At 38.2% G+C, this 21,942-nt stretch overlaps 1 protein-coding gene across 4 annotated transcripts in view; it reads right to left on the bottom strand.

The window, feature by feature from the left end:
* The window catches only part of LOC5572069 (TGF-beta receptor type-1), a 237,164-nt gene extending 217,529 nt beyond the window's left edge, over positions 1-19,635 (bottom strand). For 3 of the 4 annotated variants that reach the window (XM_021847885.1, XM_021847888.1, XM_021847887.1), the window contains exon 1: positions 18,249-19,633. In XM_021847885.1, coding sequence (XP_021703577.1) covers positions 18,249-18,366 — 118 coding nt within the window. In that variant the 5' untranslated portion in view covers positions 18,367-19,633. Of the gene's footprint in view, positions 1-18,248 lie in introns of all 4 variants that reach the window. The other variant, XM_021847886.1, reaches the window with a different exon arrangement.
* Between the last annotated feature and the right edge of the window lie 2,307 nt (positions 19,636-21,942).

The raw sequence follows: 21,942 nt of genomic DNA on the forward strand, positions 1-21,942 counted from the left end.
ATCGTGCGTGTAAAACCTACACCTAACTTCACAATCGTACAAAACACAAACAAGTAACACCCGTATTCATTGCTTCATTTCGATTCGATTGAATGTTAGTGGCGGCGGCTTATGGTAACAAACCAATATTATTCACGCTTGACTGTTTACAAACGCATCGTCTTCTTCCTCCGGCAGTGTGTCTTTCAGAGCTTACTTACGTCTGGCAATGCGAACTTCAAATTGGAGCTGTTCCTTCTCCTTCTCGTTTTTTTGCCCTAACGATATACAGTATCTGGCATATAAAATGCACCAAAGCCGTTTTTCCATACAAAATGAACGACTTCAGATAACAATATCTCCACGCTGTTTTTAAACCGGTTCTTCTAATTTTTCTATGACTATGTTGAATTTGAACAAGAAAAAATCAACGAGAAGAATTATGATATCTCGAAAACTTATTCAAAGAGACTCAAGTCAGAAAAGTAAACACACTTACTTTATCAATCCTACGAGTTTCGCAGACGAAATTATACACGTTCCACTCTAAACCAACTCGATTTTTCACTTTTAGGATTTCATTTCAGGATTTACAAAACGACGTAAGTAAAATTTTCAACTTTCGCAATCTAATCATTACTTTCACCGATCCGTTGTATGGAGAGACAAAGTGACTTAACCAAGAATGAAAACAAAACACTACTTCAGTCGATTTTGCACTGGTACAAAAACGTCATAAGTAAATGAATGAAACGGCTTATTATTTTGCCAGCTTATCATTTTGTCATACCATTTTTGTGAGAAATGATAGGAACTACCTAGTATTTGAACGCGAGCTGATTGCATGTAAAATTTAAGCGATGTATACGGCCAAAAAATTAGAACAGTTTTAAAAGACAGTTTGTGATTCTTCTTAATTAATTTTCTCAAAACCGTATGAAAGTTACTTACGTCGATTTGAAAAAGTAATCGGGAATTATTGACGGAGATATATCTAACTGAAGTTTACTATTTGGTGCATTTTATACGTCCGATACTGTACGGCCGCCACTAGCATGCGATCCGTGTTTTGACTGCAACGGCTAGTGCCGGTCGATGGCGAGGAAGCGTCGTCGGCCCGTCTCGAAGTTCGTTTCCACCATCGAAAGGGAAGTAGATATAGTTTGACACATGGCGATCAACTTTTACTCAAAACTTTTTCAGCAATAACTGCTGCGACTGCAATTCTGTGCGAGTTGTATAAAATTATCCCAATCAAAGAACTTATGCTCTCCATATAGGGTAAATTACTACTTGGTCACCTACATAATTCTCGCGTAACTTTTTAAAAGGACCTGTCTAACATTGAGAGTCTCTCTTTGTTTAGTTTCTTTTCAACCAATAACTAAGCATCATTAAACTCTTCTGTTGCGACAATAAATTTAGTCGAATACATATAAATAAATGAAAACCCGAATTTAGTACTATACCATTTAATCCCACTAGAGTTTGTATCCTTTGACAGATACGCGTATTTCGACCTCAACTGTAAGGCCGTCTTCAATGTTTAAGTCGAGTCTAGTACACGGGAATGAACAGTTGAGGTCAAAATACACGTATTTGTCAAAGGATACAAACTCTAGTGGAATTAAATGATATAGTACTTAATTCGATTTATCGTTTATATACTCTTCTGTTGCGTTTTTTGTATAAAACGCTAGACATGGTCATTGTTCTTCGATCTATTATGAAACACTACACAAAAGCTTTAGTATTGCACTGTTACAATCGAAATAGAGCGAGAGAGGAGATAATCTTCCATGGTTACATTGGTCCTTTTGTAAAGTGACGCGAGAATTCACTTTGGCATGAGGGATTTTCTTTCTTGACAAAATTGTCAGAAACCACTTTTTCTGAAACACCCGTTACTACTGCCTTTATCACTGGCACAAACGCCCTATGAGCCTAAAAACTTTAAAAAAATGTCTCTGCCGAAGTGAATCAAATATGCCTACAATAGAAAGCAATAGGGAGCATGCAAAAAATACTATTTTGGCAATTTTCTGGTTTATCGTAATTGGTTCGAATCAAATTGTTGTTGAAAATCTATTTGAATTAGATTTCAATGTAACGTTATACAATTAATGTAACGTTAACAAACTCAGATGCCCTGATGGTTGTTTTTTTCTGTAATAAAATCCAACACGATAACATTCGTATAATAGCTTGTGTAATAATTATTTTTTGTTTGAGCCAGAATCGTACCAACCAACACGCACGTATAGCGTTCGTCATCGTAAGAGTTCCAGGTTTGGTTCGGTTCAGCAGAGTTCAACTTTCCGTTGGCGTGCAGGTTTGCGTGAACCTACTTGTGTCTACTTCTCTACCGAACATGAATCATACCTACGAAACGAAATCGATAAATCTATTTACTTATCTGTTGGGCGTTCGTTCTGTACTCTTTTGGGGGGTTTCTTCTAATTGTAGACGTTCGTCTGTTTTCGTAATATAGCCCTATATTTTTTTCTCCTTCTAAAACAAGGAAGAAAAAAAAACATATTTGAGATTTTTACTTGTTTTTGAATTAATTTTCACTCCCTGTTTTATTCCTTTCAGTCTCACGACGCCCGAAAATTCATTTGTCTTTTTACGCAATTTTGCGTAACATTATTAATGTGAAGGAATTTCTCCAAATATTTTGTTAGTGCTTTCTCAAAAAATTATTGGACATCTTTTGAATATTTCTCTATGAATTCTTTCATAATTCTTCTGGAATTTTTCGGAGGATTTCTTTAAGAAACTTTATATTTCTAGACCAACAATTGAAAAGGCCTCAATTCCAAAATGTATACAAATTGGGTTTCTGCTGATTTAAGTGTATAAGAGCCTATTCTTACTGTATCATACAATAGTCATGCAAAAATATGCATGAAAGTTGAAAAAATATCATTTTTCTAAAAGGCCCCATCTCATTTCTCGATAATTAGGATATTAATCGCAAATGCGGCCTTTTCCCAAATATTTAATATTTAAATATATATTTACTTGAAACCGAGTTGAGGCCTATTAAACAAACATCAAAATTGCAACTAAAATTACGAAAAAATGTTTCAAATTTACTAAGCAGATACAAGTTATACTTCAGCCGCTCCGCTCCATGTATTATTTTACACAGCGATAGTCTCAACAGCGAACATAATCAAATTTTTCGTCGGGTTCCTGTGGAGTGATGTATTTTGTATCATACTACCTAATAATACCTGTGTCAGCATGTCTGTACTTCACGACTTATTGATAACAACACGATTTCGTTACAATTACATGAAACATAACGTTCAATTGAAATATTACTTCAATTGAACAAATATTTCCATATAATTGCTCGACGACACTCTCGCTTAGCACATCCATTATGTTTATCGATGACGATGATTGAATAAATCACATACTTAATCGACCGCACGAATCTCCTCTTGCTGCAGAGATCCCATGTACCTTGCTTTACCACGTAACACTCTCCTACACTTCAATTATCGTATTTTATCATGAATATTGAATGATTTTCAAAAGGCCACATCTGAAGATGATGAAAAAACAAGCCACAACTAGAAGGCCTCAACACATTTTAGAGTAAACAAAGGCGTCAACTCACAGGCCTCATCAGCGTCGGCCGGCGTCTATGGGCACAAATGAAAAGGGCTGCACAGCTTTTGGTGAAATAAAAGCCTCATTTCCTTTGACTCGTTTTTTTAGCAGGATTTTTTGCTAAAATGATAGTAATGAATATTCATAGCTATAAATCAGTTTATCCATCGACTTTCTGGACGATAAAATAACATACAATGCTTAAATTCATAATTTAAATTTGATTTATTGTTTGACAAAACAAGATTGCATTTTTCTCATTGTTTACTTTTTGGAGATGAGGCCTTTTGAATTGTTAGTCTCGATTTATGTCGAAGAACGTTTGAAAGGAATCTACAAAACTAGTCATAAGACTCAAGTAAAAATTACCTTATGGCGTCAATAGCAAGACGAGAGTCGTCAAAAAATTTCTCCAAAAATTCGCTTGTAAATATTTGAAAGCAATCATCTATCAATTCAACTGACTCATTTTCCAAGAGTATTCCAGGGTGCCCTTGCAAAAGTCCAACAGAGATTTGTTTAGAGATTCGAATCTTTGACGGAATTCTACCGTCAAAAGGTCGAATCCCTGTCACCCATGAGCCAAAAAGAGATGTTATTTACTAAATTTCAGCAAGAATTTCACCAGCCATTAAATCAGGATGTACTTCAATGATTCATTTTTTTTTCTTAAAATGTCTTCAGATATTTCTCTAGAAATTTACTTCTTATTATTAGACAAATACTCTAGTGATTCATCAATAGCCTTGACGTACTTTTCCACGAATTTCTAAACACTATTTTTCATTTACCCAATGATCCCTTAAGCAAATTCTCTGAAGATTTCTTCCAAAGAACCCACAATTTGTTTTATGTGATTCTTTCAAAAACTTCTCTAGGGTCTCTTTCGGAAGTTTTCCAAAGAATACATCCAGTAACTTCATAGATTCTTTTACGAATTCCTCAAGTCATTCATCCAAAGATTCCTGAAGGAATTGTTCCAAAGATTCCTTAAGAAGTTTTTTATAAACTTTCTAAAAATCCAAAAAACTTCCACGCTTTTCCAAAAGTTTTTTTTTTCAGATATTTTTCAGACATTTGTCCTGCAGCTTTTCGAAGTATTTCAACAACGTTTTGTGTGCCATGCATTGCTCGGAAATATTTCATTTCAAATTTATCCTGGATTTTCTCCAGATATTCCTTCTAGGACTTATCCTTACTAGTAGTACTTCCCTAGAACAGTGTCCACTCTAGGAGTGGAGGAGAGAGAGGAGTAATATAACGGTTCATCGTTGAATATTTGCAAATTTGTTTGTAGGAATTTGCTTAAAAATTTCCATTAAGTTATATCAGCAGCTCTAATCATCAATCGTTCCTGCAAAAATCAAGGGGCCTTCCTTAGCCGAGTGGTTAGAGTCCGCGGTTACAAAGCCACGCTGAAGGTGTCTGGGTTCGATTCCCGGTCGGTCCATGATCTTTTCGTAATGGAAATTTCCTTGACTTCCCTGGGCTTTAAGTATCATCGTACCTGCCAAACGATATACAAATGCGAAAATGGCAACTTTGCCAAAAAAGCTCTCAGTTTATAATTGTGAAAATGCTCATTGAACACTAAGCTGAGAAGCAGGCTCAGTCCCAGTAAGGACGCAATACCAATAATAAGAAGAAAAATCAAGAAATGGAAGTCGAGAAAATTCTCAATCCAATGCTGAAACCATCGGCATAATTCAAGTATTGATTTCCTGTAGTATTTCCGAACAAAATTGAAGCATAATGTTGAAACGCATTACTGGAAAGAATTATTCGATAAAAAATCAGATTCCTTTTTAATGGAGCGTTCGTTAGGATAAATATATTAACCCATACGAACTGTAGATATGGAGCTCATTCCTGCAGCTTATTTCATACACCAAACTGAATTCCATTCAGGGAAATACCGACTTCATTTCCCTTTTTCAATCGATTAACTACATATCGAACCCTCATCTGAACCCGACAATCTAATGCTGTCAACAAAAAGTGAAACAAGCTTCATCCGATTCCTACTAGTAATGCCAGAGGAGAGCACAATAGCTTGGGTAAGATTGGGAAGGAAGGTAATTCCCAGCCCAGCTCGGGCACATCAATTCCAATCAAACCCTCGTTCATTTGGCGGGGCCTTGTGTTCCTCGATCCGCATCGAAACATCATTGCCGGAACCACAAGAAACTACGAACCGGGGAACGGAAACCGGGGGCAATGACCTTCATTAGTTGTTTGTTAGCGCGCGCCGACTATGACAAGGCTAAGCAACGACACACTTGTTGTCCCCGAAGAAAAAAGTGGCGCAATGGCAATCAGACAATTATCTTCTTTGTGGGACGACGGACCAGGGATGTTGTCGACTTAGTGTTTTGGAAATAGAAACTTTAGAGACCTCGGGCCTGAAAAAAGAGGCCAAGCAGGATTCAGAAACGAGACCAAACAATAACCAAATAACAAAATGTAACCTAACGGCAACTTGATGGTGAAAGTTGGATTCCTCATAGAATCTGACTAGACAACTCTTGAAGTCTTGAGTCTAGTACATGCCACCGAAGACGGCCTTACAGTTGAGGTCGAAATACGCGTATCTGTCAAAGGATACAAACTCTACTGGAATTAATAGGTATAGTACATAATTCCACTAAACAGCTAGAATAATATTTCGAAGATTTGTTTCGGGAATTCCTCGTAACATTACGACAAGTATGTAGTTTGTAGGAAATGTTTGTGAGAGTTATGCATAAACCTTGGAATATTGTCTGTTGAAATTCCTAGATAAATTCCAAAAGGAGTCTCATGACAAATCCCAGGTTCCATTTCCGAAGAGGAAGATTTCTTCGAATAATCCCTAGAGACGTTTTTGAAGCAACATAAAAACCTACACTGGAAATCTTGTAGTGTTCGCAAAATCTCTAAACGTAATTCTTCAAAGACTCTGAAAGAAACCTTTGTAGATTTCCCTGGAAGAACCCCGTAGAAATCGTTGCAAAATCTCCTAAAAAAATAACTGGAGAAATCAGTGGAAGAGTTAAAATCTGGAGGAAATCCTGTTTCAGTTTCTGAGAAAATTCTTAGCTTGATGTTTGTGGAAAGTATTGGAGAAAGTAGTGTCGGAGAGCTCAAGGATTTCTTAGAACAAATTCAGGAGAAATCCTTCTAAGCATCTTTTGACAAGTCGCAGAAACATTATCGGGGAAAATTGGGGGAGGAACAAAATTGAATGAATTGCGTTACATTTATAGGACATTTCATACCTGTCAAATATAAGTGAACAACTATTCAAAACTACATCAAATAATGATCGTAGAACAGATTGTTGCAAGTGTTTCGAAAATGCTATATAGCTTCAAATGTTCTCGATTCATATGAAAACAGCTCTTGCATGAAGTATCACACTAATATTCTTTAGTTTTGCATTCGTTTTGCTTAACCGATTAACAGAAATTATGATATTTCGTATTGGGTGGGTAACGAACTATCAAAGTTACCCGCATTATCAAAGATACCCCGTTTTACGGTAGTAGTTTATAATAAAATTTGTCCACAATGACAGATTCCAACCTTAAGTTTTAGGCTGTTCAGTTCTTTATCTGTTGAAAGACCTTTTGTTATAAAACAGACTAGACTAGAAAACAGTACTTTAGATTACCAAGCTGGTAAAGGCAATGTCTGCTCCCAGTTCAGTAAGGATTTTATCGGGTAAGAATATTGCTACCGATTCCTAAAATATGAATAAAGTTTACGAATGTCTCTAAATTCGAATGAAGATAATATAAACCGCATTCGAAAAGGGCCTAACTGCAAAATGTAAACAAACTCGATTCTTAATTGGGTCCTAAAATGTTAAGTGAAATTTTGTTTTTATTCAATAACACAAAAGAGCATGTTACTGCCCCTACTTTAGCAATTTGTCTCGCTTATATAACGGCTATATCATGTTTGAACTTTAATTTAAAAATTGGGTCCATAAATGAACCTTGACACTTTTGATCATCATGTTTGACGTTCGCTTAATCGACAAAAACACCACAGGGGTTTTAGTTTTAACACTCACGCTCGTTCAGATCTACTCAAAAGTGAGTAGATTTCGACTCACTTCGGAACAAAGTGGAACTGCTCAAAAGTGAGTAACACCATCGTTACTCACTTTAGAGTAACATTGTCAAATGTCAATATGGGAGTTTAATCTGAAATTTGCGAAAGTGAGTAGATGTCACTCACTTCAGGAAATAATATTTTTGGAAATAAATGTATTATGTTATTCATAAAATCAGAAGAAATAAACAAAGAGCATAACATTGATTTATTATCTCTTACATAACTATATGAATAATACATGATAACAAGTAAAAAAATGGTATTTTTATTGAAATTTTCGCTGCTCTGGATCCAGGATCCAGGATGTTATAAATCTCGATGTAAGTCATGGAGGATGTAGTTTGACCTGTGACCTGTTCTCTGTGGTTTGACCTAGTGATCCTTTATATCCTTTATTGCTAAAAAGTGTATTTTGTTTCGTTATCGATCTTTGAGCTACATTTCCAAACTAATAAACAGCAGAAAAAATCAACAACTAAATATTACATTCACAAACATTCAAAAAAGGGAAATATTCCACATTTTTGCTCTATACAAAGCAACTTTTACCAAAATAATTTCAAGCGGATTACATTACTCCTCAAGAAAAGTTCAAAACAAACATAACGCATGTTCGTTTGGCTCACGCTTTGACAGCTCTCGCTGCTCGATTGGCTCACACTTTGACAGAAATGTCAGCTTCCGCGAATCTCTCTCATAAAGGATCACTAGTTTCACCGAGCTAATAGCCATCCCAGTTAGACTGTAAAGAATTGATAATTAATCCAAGAAAAAGTACGACGGTAACACTTACTGTTTATATTTTTTTCTTGCAGTTGTTCGATCAAATCCAGGACTTGGTCATTTTCACTCCGACCTCGCTTCACTTGATATCAGGATTATTGACTTCGCAGCACTTATCTGGAATTCGCCGGATGGACTTCCGAAGCAAAGTTACAAGCAAACTAACTTCATTGTTGTGCCGGCTCCGCTTTTGTCTCGACTGTTTTTGAAAACAGTCCGACATCACGTCGACGGAAGAAATTTCACCACAACGGAGGTTTTGTCAGTTCGAGCGCGCGAAATTTTCACAAGTCTTTGACGTTTACAAAGTGAGTCAAATATGTTTGTGTTTACTCAAATGTGAGTGAGGTCGTTTTCTTTCATGGTGGAGTAAAAAGTTACTCACTTTGATAAAATAAAGTTACTCATTTTTGACAGCTAACTTGAAACTTAAAAAGTGAGTCAAAGTTACTTTCTTTTGAGTAGATTTGAACGAGCGTGCTGGGGTTGTTCCTATCTGACATTTCGGAAGGAACACGGAAAACAAAATACTCCCAAAATTTTGAGTTTAAATCAAAGGGTCTGACAAAATCTAAAAGAATATAAAAAAATGTTTTTTGGACTCAAACCAACGGAAAACATTAGAAAATTGAGTAAACATGTGTTATTAGCCTAAACTTAAGTATTTGGAACTACAATAGGGACAGAGCTTTAGGATCCTATTATTCGAATCAATATATACGTGAATTATTGCTACATACTTTCACGAGCATGTAAAACGCATTTTAGAGGAAATTTCATTCAAATTTGAAAAGGACCTATCTGATAATGGGGCACCTGAAAGGGCCTAACCGAAAATTTACATAAAAATCATGTAGGCCCTTTTGTCATTTTTTTAAATTTTTTCTCGTATTATTCAATATTTACCAATTATATTGTGGTTTTCTCACATAATCGATTGATTTTGTTCAAGAATTATGCAAATCACTTCAATACATTAAAATCAACAAAATGCGGTGGCCTGAGTGAAACCATACTCAACCAAAGGGGCTAACTGATTTGAAGTCTCGTAAAAGGGCCAATCTGCCGATGATGTTTGAATTCAACCGTTTTCACGACTTCTCGCGTATCAAATCTAAAGGGCTAATGATCAAACTGTAAAAAATCGGGTTTTGATTTACCATTCGATAGCATCTCCCAACATAGTTTGTGATATGCAAACATAATCATTTTTTTCTCCTCGTCTGCAGACCTTTTGATTCCAGTATTTAGGAATATTGTGGTATGACCCATGTTTTATCTGGTACTCATCAAATATCCTCTCACAATTGAGATGTGATAGACATTGATTGATGTAGCACTCTATCCCAATTAGGCTCAACTAGTTTTATAAAGTTTATTACCCTATTAGGACTACTTTGCCAAATTTCCAAGGGCTCCGATAATCCTTTTTCAAATGTTGACATTCTTTGATTAAGCAATGCTCCGCAGTTGCAGAGTAATTGCTCAGCAGTTTCGTTTTCATCGTGACAAAACGACATTCAGATGATTGGATTTTTCCTATATTTTTAAGATGATACCTACTTGGGCAGTGACCGGTCATCAAGTCAGTTATTACCCTAAGATTTCCTTTATTAAGTTCAGTATAGCCCGGGCTTTTGTTAGACTAAGTTTTAAGAATCTTTTCACTTGCTTTGATGTATCCGTGGCATTCTAATTGAATTCTTCCATGGACACTTTCTAACTTTTTAGTTTCATCCTTAACACACTCAGGAACATCACAGAAAGGTTCAGAGCCGACAAAGCTCGAGGCTACACCCTGTCTTGCTAGATTACAATTTAACTTCGTTCCTGTTGGCCAATTGCTTCAGATAAAGAATGCATTCCCACACTAACTTTGATCAACATGTAAATGCCCGGGGATTTTCTTAGCGGCTTTCAGTCTCAACGGCAATCAGAACTAAAATATTTCTTCTACGCCCAACGTTTCGATTGTATTTTCAATCCTTTTCAAGGGTTCTAAAGGAACAAATTGGACAACGATGATGATGAAGACCAAATACTTGACCCAAATCCATGAAACACAACCACCAGACAAAGAACAAAATTTTCTGTAAGTAACAGTGTCTTTTCGTTAAAATTATGTATGTAACGTTGTCCAATTTGTTCCTTTAGAACCCTTGAAAAAGATTGAAAATACAATCGAAACGTTGGGCGTAGAAGAAATATTTTAGTTCTGATTGCCGTTGAGACTGAAAGCCGCTAAGAAAATCCCCGGTGTAACTCATAACAGTCGAAAGCATCCAACTAAACCATGTAAATGCCTTTAGAGCATGCAAAGCTGCTTAACTATCCGAGAAAATACAGATCTTTGAAAACTTGTAGTTCCTTGGAAGACAAACATTTGTACAGTCTATGATGGCTTGTATTTCTTGTAAATGGCTTGTAAATCGTATAATCAAGCTTTCCACGGATCACAACGACTACATCTTCTGCGTACCCAATCACTTCAAAGCCTTGATTTTTAAGGAGTTCGTCTACTACCAGAGGCCACAGTAAGGGTGAGGGAATCCTTCATAGATCTCTCATCTCCCAGATCGGCTATTATCTCCCGAGTATTGTGCGTAAAAGTACCCAAGGTATAACAAAGTTCGATAATGTCGACATTTTGGCACCGTGTAAACTGTATTTTCGTCATTCACTATAACGACTTCATAAGATGAAGATGCATCAAAACTACCTCCAAACTTTTAGGAGCACAAATCAAGCGAACAAAACAATGGTCCTAAAGAAAAATTAAATTATTTTTTCGCAATCAACACGTTCCTTACCGATAAAATTTACGGCAGGATCGATTTTGTTCCAGACATTTGTATTTAGAAAAAATCTAAGTATGGCTTGGTTTGGTATAATTAAAAGCGTATTTCAAATAGCGATGGGCGATTTTGAATCGATGTTCCGAAAATCGATTTTTTGTTCCAATTGATCGATTTTTAGAAACGATGTTAGAAGCAATCAAAATCAAGCGAATAAATTTTCGTCATTGGTTTTTTTTTGTTTCGATTCAAAAGGATGAAATTGATTAGAATTTTCAATGCGCTTTTCTCAACGGTGAACATTATCAAATTTTCCGTCGAGTTCCTATGGAGTGATGTATTTTGTATCATACTACCTACCTGTGTCAGCCTATCTGTACTTCTCAACTTATCAACTAAAACACGGTTCGGTTACAATTGTATGAAAAATAACGTTCAATTGCAATGTTATTTGAATTGAATCAATATTTCCACACAATTTTTCGACGACAAACTCACGTAGCTCATACATAATGTCCATGGATGGACAAAGGATTCAATAAATCACATATTTAATAGACCGCACGAATTTTCTGTTGCTGTAGAAATTTCCTTGTACCTTACTTCCCCACTTAACTCTTCTACACTTCAAATTTCTTATTTCATCATAAATTTTGAATCTGAAGTAGGTAAAAAAATATGCCACAACTAGAAGGCCTAGGATGGCTATGAACAGTATAATACGAGTGTTACGGCAGAAACGGGATTCTGTGAGGGTCAAAGCCGAATTCCTCTAAGCAGAATGCAGGCTGCTTGGGCACGTCAGGAGTTAATCATCAATATTAACCTCCTTTTCCCGAGCAGCCTAGATAGCCGCGTAGTGTCGGTAGCGGTTGTTTCAACTGGCTAAGAATTAACACTACGGACTGCCTGTTCCGGTGGTAAAAGTCCACCTCACAGGTGACCCCTAATTTATGGTGTGATGCGTACCGTGCCTAGGAATGAATGGTTAGGGGGGTCTAAATAAAACCTAACCGCAAACGGAGCCTGTGGGGTACCAGGGCGCCCTCCACAGTATTGAGTCCTTCCTGTGCTACCCGGAGCAATGGTGCAGGTGACCTTGTGTTTCTCCGAGATAATCGGCTGCCCTTCTTCAGTCTCTATCCTGAGGCTTAATAAGAGTGGGGTTATGAATATGTTGACATTTAATTTAAATTATCACCTATATGGATTCGCATTATGCGTTTTACACAGTGTATTCTGTGCTCTTTCGCCTTTGGCGACTTTAAATAGATACCGATCTGGTTTTTTCGTTGCTGGTCTTTTTCGTGCTGAGATTGCAAAAAGCTTAATCCTGCCTAGTTTGGGTAGTGGCTACGGTTAGGTTAGCTCAGATCAATCTTCAGCATAAAAGAACAGCAACGATCAATCTTTGCAGACTCATGCAAAATGGTGCAGCCCAAGTGGCGCTAGTTCAAGAACCCTACTTTCGTAGAGGAAACTTCTATCTAGGTAACCTTGTGGACCCAGTTTTTGCTACTTTCAGCAAACTTGAAATGGCAAACTCGCGCTCCATGCCCCGCGCATGCGTGCTCGTAAATAAAGCAATCGTTGCTACACTCATTTCTGAGTTGACGACCAGAGATGTATGTGCTGTCACAATCGATGTTTCTGTTGGTGACCTCAACAGGAAATACGTCTATTGTTCGGTATATTTACCACATGATGAACCATCCCCAACGGATGACTTCAAACGAGTTGTCGTACACTGCGTAACAAAAGGCCTTCCGCTGATTGTGGGCAGTGATGCCAATGCTCATCACATCATCTGGGGCAGCTCAGATATCAATTTGAGAGGCTCCAGTCTGATGGAATACTTAAGTAGTACAGACCTAGGATTACTTAACATAGGCAATCGCCCAACCTTCATGGTTTCTAATAGAGAAGAAGTGTTAGACATAACGCTCTGCTCGAATAGAATCAGTCACGAGTTGACGAATTGGCATGTATCAGATGAGGAATCATTATCTGATCATCGCTACATCTTCTTTGAACATTCAAATATAACTGCGCAGACTTTGCGTTTTAGGAATCCCCGATCAACAAACTGGGAACTCTATATTGAATTGGTTGCGACCAAATTTCATGGATATTCTCCGTCCATTGAAAATCCAAGTGATCTGGATGATGCCGTTGATACTACAACATCCTACATTATGGAAGCTTTTGAAGAAGCATGTCCTCTGCGGTCTGTAAAGACTACAAGAGGGACCCCATGGTGGAATTCCGATCTGACTAGACTCAGGAAACAATGTAGAAGGAGTTGGAACAGACGCCGTTCAGCTGGATCAGAGTCGTTCAAGTCGGCTCGCAAGGCTTACAAGAAGGCTCTTCGTTCTGCTGAACGATCCGGCTGGAAAAACCTTTGTACAAATGTTTCCAGTTTGAGTGAAGTCAGTCGGCTGAACAAAATCCTTGCAAAATCTAAGGATTTCCAAGTGAACGAAATTCGCTTACCTAATGGTGACTTTACTTCTTCCGATGAAGAAGTTTTAGAATGTTTATTCAATACACACTTCCCCGGATGTGTGGACATAGCATCTACGGATGAACCAAATGTCTTTTCATGTAGTTACGAGTCTCTGGCCTCGGCTCGCAGTATCGTAACTACTGAATCGATTCAATGGGCACTTAATAGTTTTGCTCCTTTCAAATCTCCAGGAGCGGATGGGATTTATCCTGTTCTGCTCCAAAAGGGGTTTGAGTTTATCAAACATATTTTAAAAAAGCTACTTGTAAGCAGTTTTGCTACCGGGTATATTCCCAGATCCTGGCGTGATATTACTGTAAAATTTATCCCGAAAGGAGGACGTGCGTCGTATGAAGAAGCGAAGAGTTTCAGACCAATCAGTCTGACCTCTTTTCTTCTAAAATGTCTGGAACGCATTATCGATCATCACATCCGTGATGTTTATTTGGCAAACATGCCTCTTCATGTGAATCAACATGCTTACCAATCTGGAAAGTCCACTGTGACTCTTTTACACAAAGTTGTATACGATATCGAGAAAGCATTCGCTCAGAAGCAATCCTGCTTGGGTGTTTTCTTGGATATTGAGGGTGCCTTTGATAACGTGTCTTTCGATGCCATATTGGAAGCAGCACGAAACCATGGGCTACCTACAATGATTACCAATTGGATTCATCAAATGCTCAAAAACCGACATCTCTTCTCGACATTGCGTCAAGCAGCGATTCGAAAATTGAGTGTTTGCGGATGTCCCCAAGGGGGAGTCTTGTCACCACTTTTGTGGAATCTCGTAGCAGATACGCTATTGAGGCAACTCAATAATAGCGGTTTTCCAACATATGGATTTGCCGACGACTATCTAGCTCTGATAGTTGGTATGTGCATAAGCACCCTATTCGACCTGATGCAAAGTGCTCTTCAGGTAGTCGAGAGTTGGTGTCGCCAATATGGCCTTTCGGTTAACCCGAATAAAACATCTATTGTTCTTTTTACGGAAAGACGAAACCGCGATGGAATTCGACCTTTACGTCTTTTTGGCACTGAGATTAATGTGACTGATCAAGTAAAGTATGTCGGAGTTATTTTAGATTCCAAACTTTCATGGACACCTCACATTGATTTCAGAGTCAAAAAAGCTTGCATGGCCTTCGGTCAATGCCGGCGAACCTTTGGTAAAACTTGGGGCCTCAAACCCAAATATATCAACTGGATTTACACAACAGTTGTTCGACCAATATTGGCATATGGATGTCTTGTGTGGTGGCAAAAGGGCGAAGTGAGAACAATCCAATCAAAATTGGGCCATCTCCAAAGGATGTGCTTGATGGCGATGTCTGGTGCGTTCTCTACAACTCCCACAGCAGCGCTCGAGGCCCTTTTCGACGTTGCGCCACTACACATATATCTTAAACAAGAAGCACTTTCTTGCTCTTACCGTTTATGGGTACTGGATCTACTGGAGAAAAATCCAGTGAATCGTAGATCTACACACACTTCGTTGTTTCCACTTTTGGTGAATTGGGACAAAATTGTCCTTGCTCCAAGTGATCTCACAATTGCTTGTCACTTTCCTTACAGGACATTTATCACACAATTCCCTTCACGGGAAGAGTGGACGTCTGGCTATTTGGAAAGAAGTATATCAAACAATATAGTATGTTACACTGATGGCTCCCTTCTTGAAGGTAGAGCTGGTGCAGGAGTATATTCTCGTGAGCTAAGGCTGAATCAGTTTTACTCACTTGGTAGAAACTGCACCGTTTTTCAGGCGGAAATATTTGCCCTTATGTGTGGAGTGCAATCAGCACTTCAACAGCGCGTAATGGGTAAAGTCATATACTTCTGTTCAGATAGTCAAGCTGCTATAAAAGCTCTCGCTTCGGCCAACTCAAGGTCGAAGCTTGTTATCGCATGTCGAACTCAAATTGAGGAACTGAATTCAGTCAACTCTGTAAACCTTGTATGGGTACCTGGCCATTCTTCCATCGCTGGAAATGAATTGGCTGATGAGCTAGCTCGCGATGGAGCATCGCATGACTTCATTGGCCCTGAACCGGCTATTCCAATTTCGAAGTGCTGGGTGAAGCTTAAGATAAACTCTTGGGCGGCAACTCAGCACAAGCAATATTGGAATAGTTTGGAGTCATGTCGTCAAACAAAATTGTACATTACTGAGCCATCTCCAAGGGTGGCGAAGTATTTAACAAATCTGTCAAAGCAGAATTGCAGTCTCTTGGTCAGAGCGTTGACAGGCCACTGCCGACTCAACTATCACATGGCAAATATTCAGCGTGCTGACTCATTTGTGTGTGATAGTTGTAACTCCGATTATGGAACTTCGTATCACCTGATATGTAACTGTCCAGTTTTTGCGCAAATGCGATTCCAATTACTTGGTAAACACTTATTAAGTGAAACTGAATTCAGAAGCCTGAATCTTCAGGACATTCTGTTATTCTTAACCCGCTGTGGTAATGAGCTATAGGCTCTCTTTACGCTCTTGCGTTTTGCAGTGTCCTTTTTAGGGCGCTGTTCGAACCCATTGTGGTATGGAGCTACATGCTCTCAATTCGCTTATGCGATTTTCCCTCTTCAAGGGACCCCACTCCTATTTCCTCCCATCTTTCCCTTCTCTTTCCTCTCCCATCGGGTAGATGATGAAATAGGCTCAAATATGGCGATGGCACAAATCTCCCAACTGGTGGGGAACGTGCCTTTGGAGCCGGCCTTCTGATACCTTCTGATACCTCTAAGCAGATCGTAAACTCTAATTGATGGGTGCGAGACAGCTAAAAGCTGAAATTTATTATCTTATAATTGTATCATACTCACATAACACATTTTTAGTTCCGATTGCATTAATTAGCCGTTACAATTATCTTAAGAAATCTGTGATAATAGTAATTAAGGTTAGAATTATGATCTGCTAGTTGTTTAAGTAACTTACTGTGATTCTGCTATGATCAATAGCATAATATAACTTTCACTTGATTAAGAGCCTTTTAACTGTAAGCTACACATAGAAATATAAGTTTTAATCAATTATTCAAGTAATTCAACTATAAATCCACACTATTACATTGCATGACTGTTCGTATAACTCAACAGGCTCTATTTGACAGATCTCTCTCATCATCAATTCTATTGCATGACATTCTGGCTTGTTTGACATTGTCATTCTGTTGCTATGATATAACACGGCAGTGCTGTCAGCAACAACGAGTATAAAATCACACGTAAAAATAATGTGTTATACTGTGTTTATCAAAATTGTTTATGTAGTTGTTGTGCTTGTAAGAGATTTCAAACATGTCAATCTAAAATCTAAAATGCCTGAAAAAGTTTTGCAATTGTCTTGTGAACTTAATTGTATACAATATTTTAGAGAACTATGATGTGACTAGTGGTCTCATTTCAGCAAACTTTGTCTTGCCATCAAGTAGGCTGTTGAAAAACGCCATGAAACATCCCGTACATCACAGTACTGTTAACTCTCGTTTTTTTTTTATTTTCCAGTTCAATATTCTGTGCTTGTTTTAAATAATAACACGTCGGAACACTTTAGGAGCATAACAATGGAAGAATTTTCAAAATCCGATAGCACGTTGTCAAGCCATTTCATGACATACAAACACCATTTCATTTTTATTTATATAGATTTTTTACGTATTTATGGAGGAGTAAGAGTTAGAAATACATTGAGCATAACTCTAGATGCAGTTTCAACAGAAGTAAAGGCCGCACGGGACGTCATCATAATCATCCTATCCATATGAAGAAGCAAATCTCAAGTACCTACCACTCCATATAAAAATTTATCACTATAATTCTACAATGTAGTGCACAACCCATTAAATTTTCAGCTTAATTGGTTCATTAAAACTCGAGATTTGCTTCTGTAAAGTTTTGATGATGATTGTTAGAGTGACACAAAAGATAGGGATAATTCCTGGGTCACCTTAAGAATAGTCTTAGCATTGCAAGAACTTTAAAAACATTTATGTATCCATGTTCTAGTTTTATTTTAGTTACAGTCAACTTTCCATAACTCGATATTGAAGGGACCATCAAGTTAGGGAGGTATCGACTTACAGAACACAAAATCAGTGCAACTACGATCCAAGGGACCATTGAGTTAGCCATGAAAACCAACTTTTACTATGGTTCTCTTACTCGATATCGAGTTACGGAATATCGAGTAAAAAAAAACAAAAACATGGGTTAAAATGTGCATTTTCATTGTTTCTGGAATTTGCACCAGGATTCACAGTAAGCAAAATAATAAAAATAAGTTACTTTATGTTAAAATACATCAGCTTTAGGGACTGTCCATTAAAAATACAGCCTTTTCGAGACTTGCATTAAAATAGTGAACGGTTCCCTAAAAAAAGACCTACTACCAGCCCTGAAAGACGACGAAAAAGTTTGATGGATATCGTATGGATTGGGATATTTACCGTTTGCGTAAGATGCTAGCATTGCGAGCGCCAGAAGTCCGATGGTAATCCAGCGGAGACATCCCGACGGCCGTCGAAGGACATGTTTGGAGTTTCTTTTGTTACTGGGCTGCATCATGATGACGATGGCGTGAAGTCCACTTCCCTTCAGTTAGAATATCGTCATTCAACAAGAACAATTCGGAAAGATTGATTCCTTCCCTTTTACAGGTATTGTCTCTTCACCTCCGGAACAAATCCCACCTCTAGGAGGAACCACTTTTGCGCATTTATTCCAACACTATCACACACTCGCTGCTTGAAACTGCGGTTGTTTAACCAAACACCGATGCATAATTTATCTTGCCTTGTGCTTCACGAGATGGCAGTTCTCCAATTCGGCCATATATCACTTTTCGTTACTTTTCGATGATGCCATTTGGGGAGGGGGCATCCAAAAAGTTGTAATTTTCAGCAAATCAACCAACACAGTTGTTCATAACAAACACAATCACTTCCTTTTTCATACGATTTGATGCTGGCAATGACAAATCGTAGACTTTCAATTCTTTACCATTGCCGACAACGAAACATTGACCTCATGTACGGCAAGAATTGAAAAAATATGAACAGGAACGATTCTCTGGATAACTTTCCCAATCACTGAAAATTTTCAACCCTTCTGTTTTGCAATTTCACACTTCGAGCACAACAAACCCGATTTTTGACACTTCTAGCTCTTGTCACTCTTTGATGTTTCTCATCAACACAAAATCCCATCTAGCAAGCTTTGATCGGAATCCTGCACCGGAACCGCTCCCGGTTGCCTTCGCAACCATCGGAAAATTCCGTTCCAAGAAAATGCACTCCACAGCGGAAAAATTCTTCCTGTTTCCCGTATTTTTCGCTCACTCCACCATCCCTCGGATCAGGAAAATGAAACTTTTTCCTCCCGAATAAAAATTCGGCAAAATTCTCACACACCGAAAAAGGGAAACTTCCGAACAAAAATTGGCCTCGATCCGGCACCGTTCCGGAAAAACGTCCACTTCCTTCGGCGAGAACAATCCTTCGCCCACAATTCACAGCAAAATTCACTTGTTTCGAAGCAGCCGCCAATCCTCCCGATTCGCGAATTGTTCCCTCGATTCCTAATAATTTTCACCAACGATGGCCATTTTCTTCACCCGAGAAACGCAACGACGACACGACCAAAATGCACACACGATTATTCCGCAACCTTCTTCTCTTCGCTTGTTCCGAACAAACACTGGTTCGACATCAGAGCAGACCGTGGCAAAAGTGCGATGAAGACGTGAACAAGGAAAGAATTTCGCTGCTGTCATCCAGCGCAGAAACAGACGAAAAATGGCACATAATCTCACGCACACCAACGCAAACCGCTCCAGTCAGTGATCGGAAAAATAATGTGCGGGGTCCATCGGCAGAAAACATGAATGGGGAGTCGTAGTAAATGGCGTATGAAATGCGTCAGTGTTTGTGCAAAACATCACCACCGCGACGCGCGAGTGTGACGCAATTTTTGACAGTTGAGGCGGTGTTTTTGTTTTTAGATGGATTCTGCAAAGCTTTAAAGGCCTTTCGTGTGGGAACAAAGATAAAGGATAAGACAAAGAACTCGCATAAATTATAAACTTAAAAATTATTATATATATATATTATATTAGAAATTTTTATTTTTCTTGAGCGGAACAGCATACTTAGTTTTAACGGAACTGAACCAATAAACATACTCTGGGAGGGAGGCACAGATACTATACACGAAATATGGAACAAAACTTTTCCAAACTGCAAGAAAACTCCAGTTCACCAACGACAATCAAGGCAGGCTTGATGAAAATTGCTAGTTTTCTTTTGTTGTGCACCTTCGATGTTTCTGGACAAACATGGGAAAAGGGCCATAGTTTTCTATGCATTTTTTTTTTTCATTTTTATTTGAAAAGAGTAAAAAGATACGTGTTTCAATACTTATATTCAATCGAAATAAAAGGTGCTATCGTGATATTGCTTTTTGGACGTGTAGGAATTGATTTTACACCGATTGTTGTCAACTTGTATGAAATGCAAAAATATGTTTCGATCAATTACGATGGTTAGCTTATAGAATCACGATCAAAGTTTGAAATTAAATGGAGATTAACGTGTAGCCTCAAACCACAGACAAACAGACGTAACACTTAGAACAAATCTCGATCAAAATCATAGTCACGAGAACATGTACGCCCGATGCTAAAATTAGTGTATTTGGCCGACGGGCCAACAAATGGCGGTAGTGTGTAAACGTCAAACGCGAACAAAATCGATGCGAGCGCTGCGGGTGGCGGATTGGCCACCTACCATATATTTGAAACGACCGTTAAAACGGTGGTCGATGGATAATGAAGAGAGTATGACGTCTGTTTGTCTGTGCTCAAACGTAGAGCTTCATAACGATTGGAGGGAAATTCTCCTTGCTTTGAATCGACGGCATACAAGGGAATCTTGGAGAGCATCGTACTTCTACTGTGAAGGGAAATGCGTAAAATATTGGAGTTACTAAAATATGTACTATTCTATTGCTTCTTCGGGCCATAGTTTACATCGGACAGAATCCTATTTTTTTTTTATTTGTTATGTCGGCTTGCATACACATAAATTAACATGAAAACTAGCACTTTTTAAGTCTATGCTAGCACCGTATAGCAATTAAGTGCCCTTTGTTCATTCGTTGGTCCCACAAGAGCTTCTTGATTAAACAGATCCAGGCCAATTCTTTTTGAAGATTAGGAGAGTATTTTATTGCCCAACTAACATTTAGTGCAAATGTAAACATTCTCTAGGCCCTCTTTATACGGCTTTATGCTGAGTAAAGGCGCTGTACATACGAACGAAAGCTTCTATGCGATCCTTTTACCAACAAATCTGGCGAATCTACTCAGCTACTTTTAAGATGTGTTGGCCAGCTCTTATTCATACCGATCATTGCTCTATCTCGACAGTTATACGACAAGTAGCTGTGTAACATCTTCGGAAGGCGCTTTCTCAACCATTTCGCAACTGTTGAATAATTATTATACAGCTTCGCTGTATTATCGATTAAATATTATTTTCAAGCTGTTTCACAGCTTCCGGAATTCATATTATAAGTATCTGAATTTAATGTTCCCAACGTTACCTGCCACCGCTTGGAATTGAACTCACAATCTCTGCATCCACAAGTCTCGACGCTGTCCTTGTTGCCACCACAGTCTCTATCGAAAGGCGAAGAAAACACACCGTTTTGTTCTACATCGAAAACGGTTCACACAATATTTTATAATGATCGTCAAAGATGCCATAGCCGCGCTTACACCACTTCAACAGGCTGTAAAAGGGTGCGAAACGTCAAACGCAATGTTTACATCCAACAAGCTGAGTAGATGCGCCACAAGTTGTTGTTTTACAGCATACTGCTGTATGCTCGCTGTATAACTAACGGCAAAGCGCTTCTTAAATATATATTGAGCAACATAACAAATACTATTGTATAAAGCAGCCGTATTGATGATGGCTAGTTTTATTCCACATCATTAAGTTGCTATCTTTTACGGTGTTGAGTTACAGCTTAGGACTCATTCATTTATTTCATAACACTAAAATTGGCTATTTTGGACAGCCACCCACCCACCCACTTGTAACTGTAACACTGTAAAACTGATTTTAAAATGCGGCGAGC

Source organism: Aedes aegypti, chromosome 2, assembly GCF_002204515.2.
Source record: "Aedes aegypti strain LVP_AGWG chromosome 2, AaegL5.0 Primary Assembly, whole genome shotgun sequence".
NCBI lineage: Eukaryota > Metazoa > Arthropoda > Insecta > Diptera > Culicidae > Aedes > Aedes aegypti.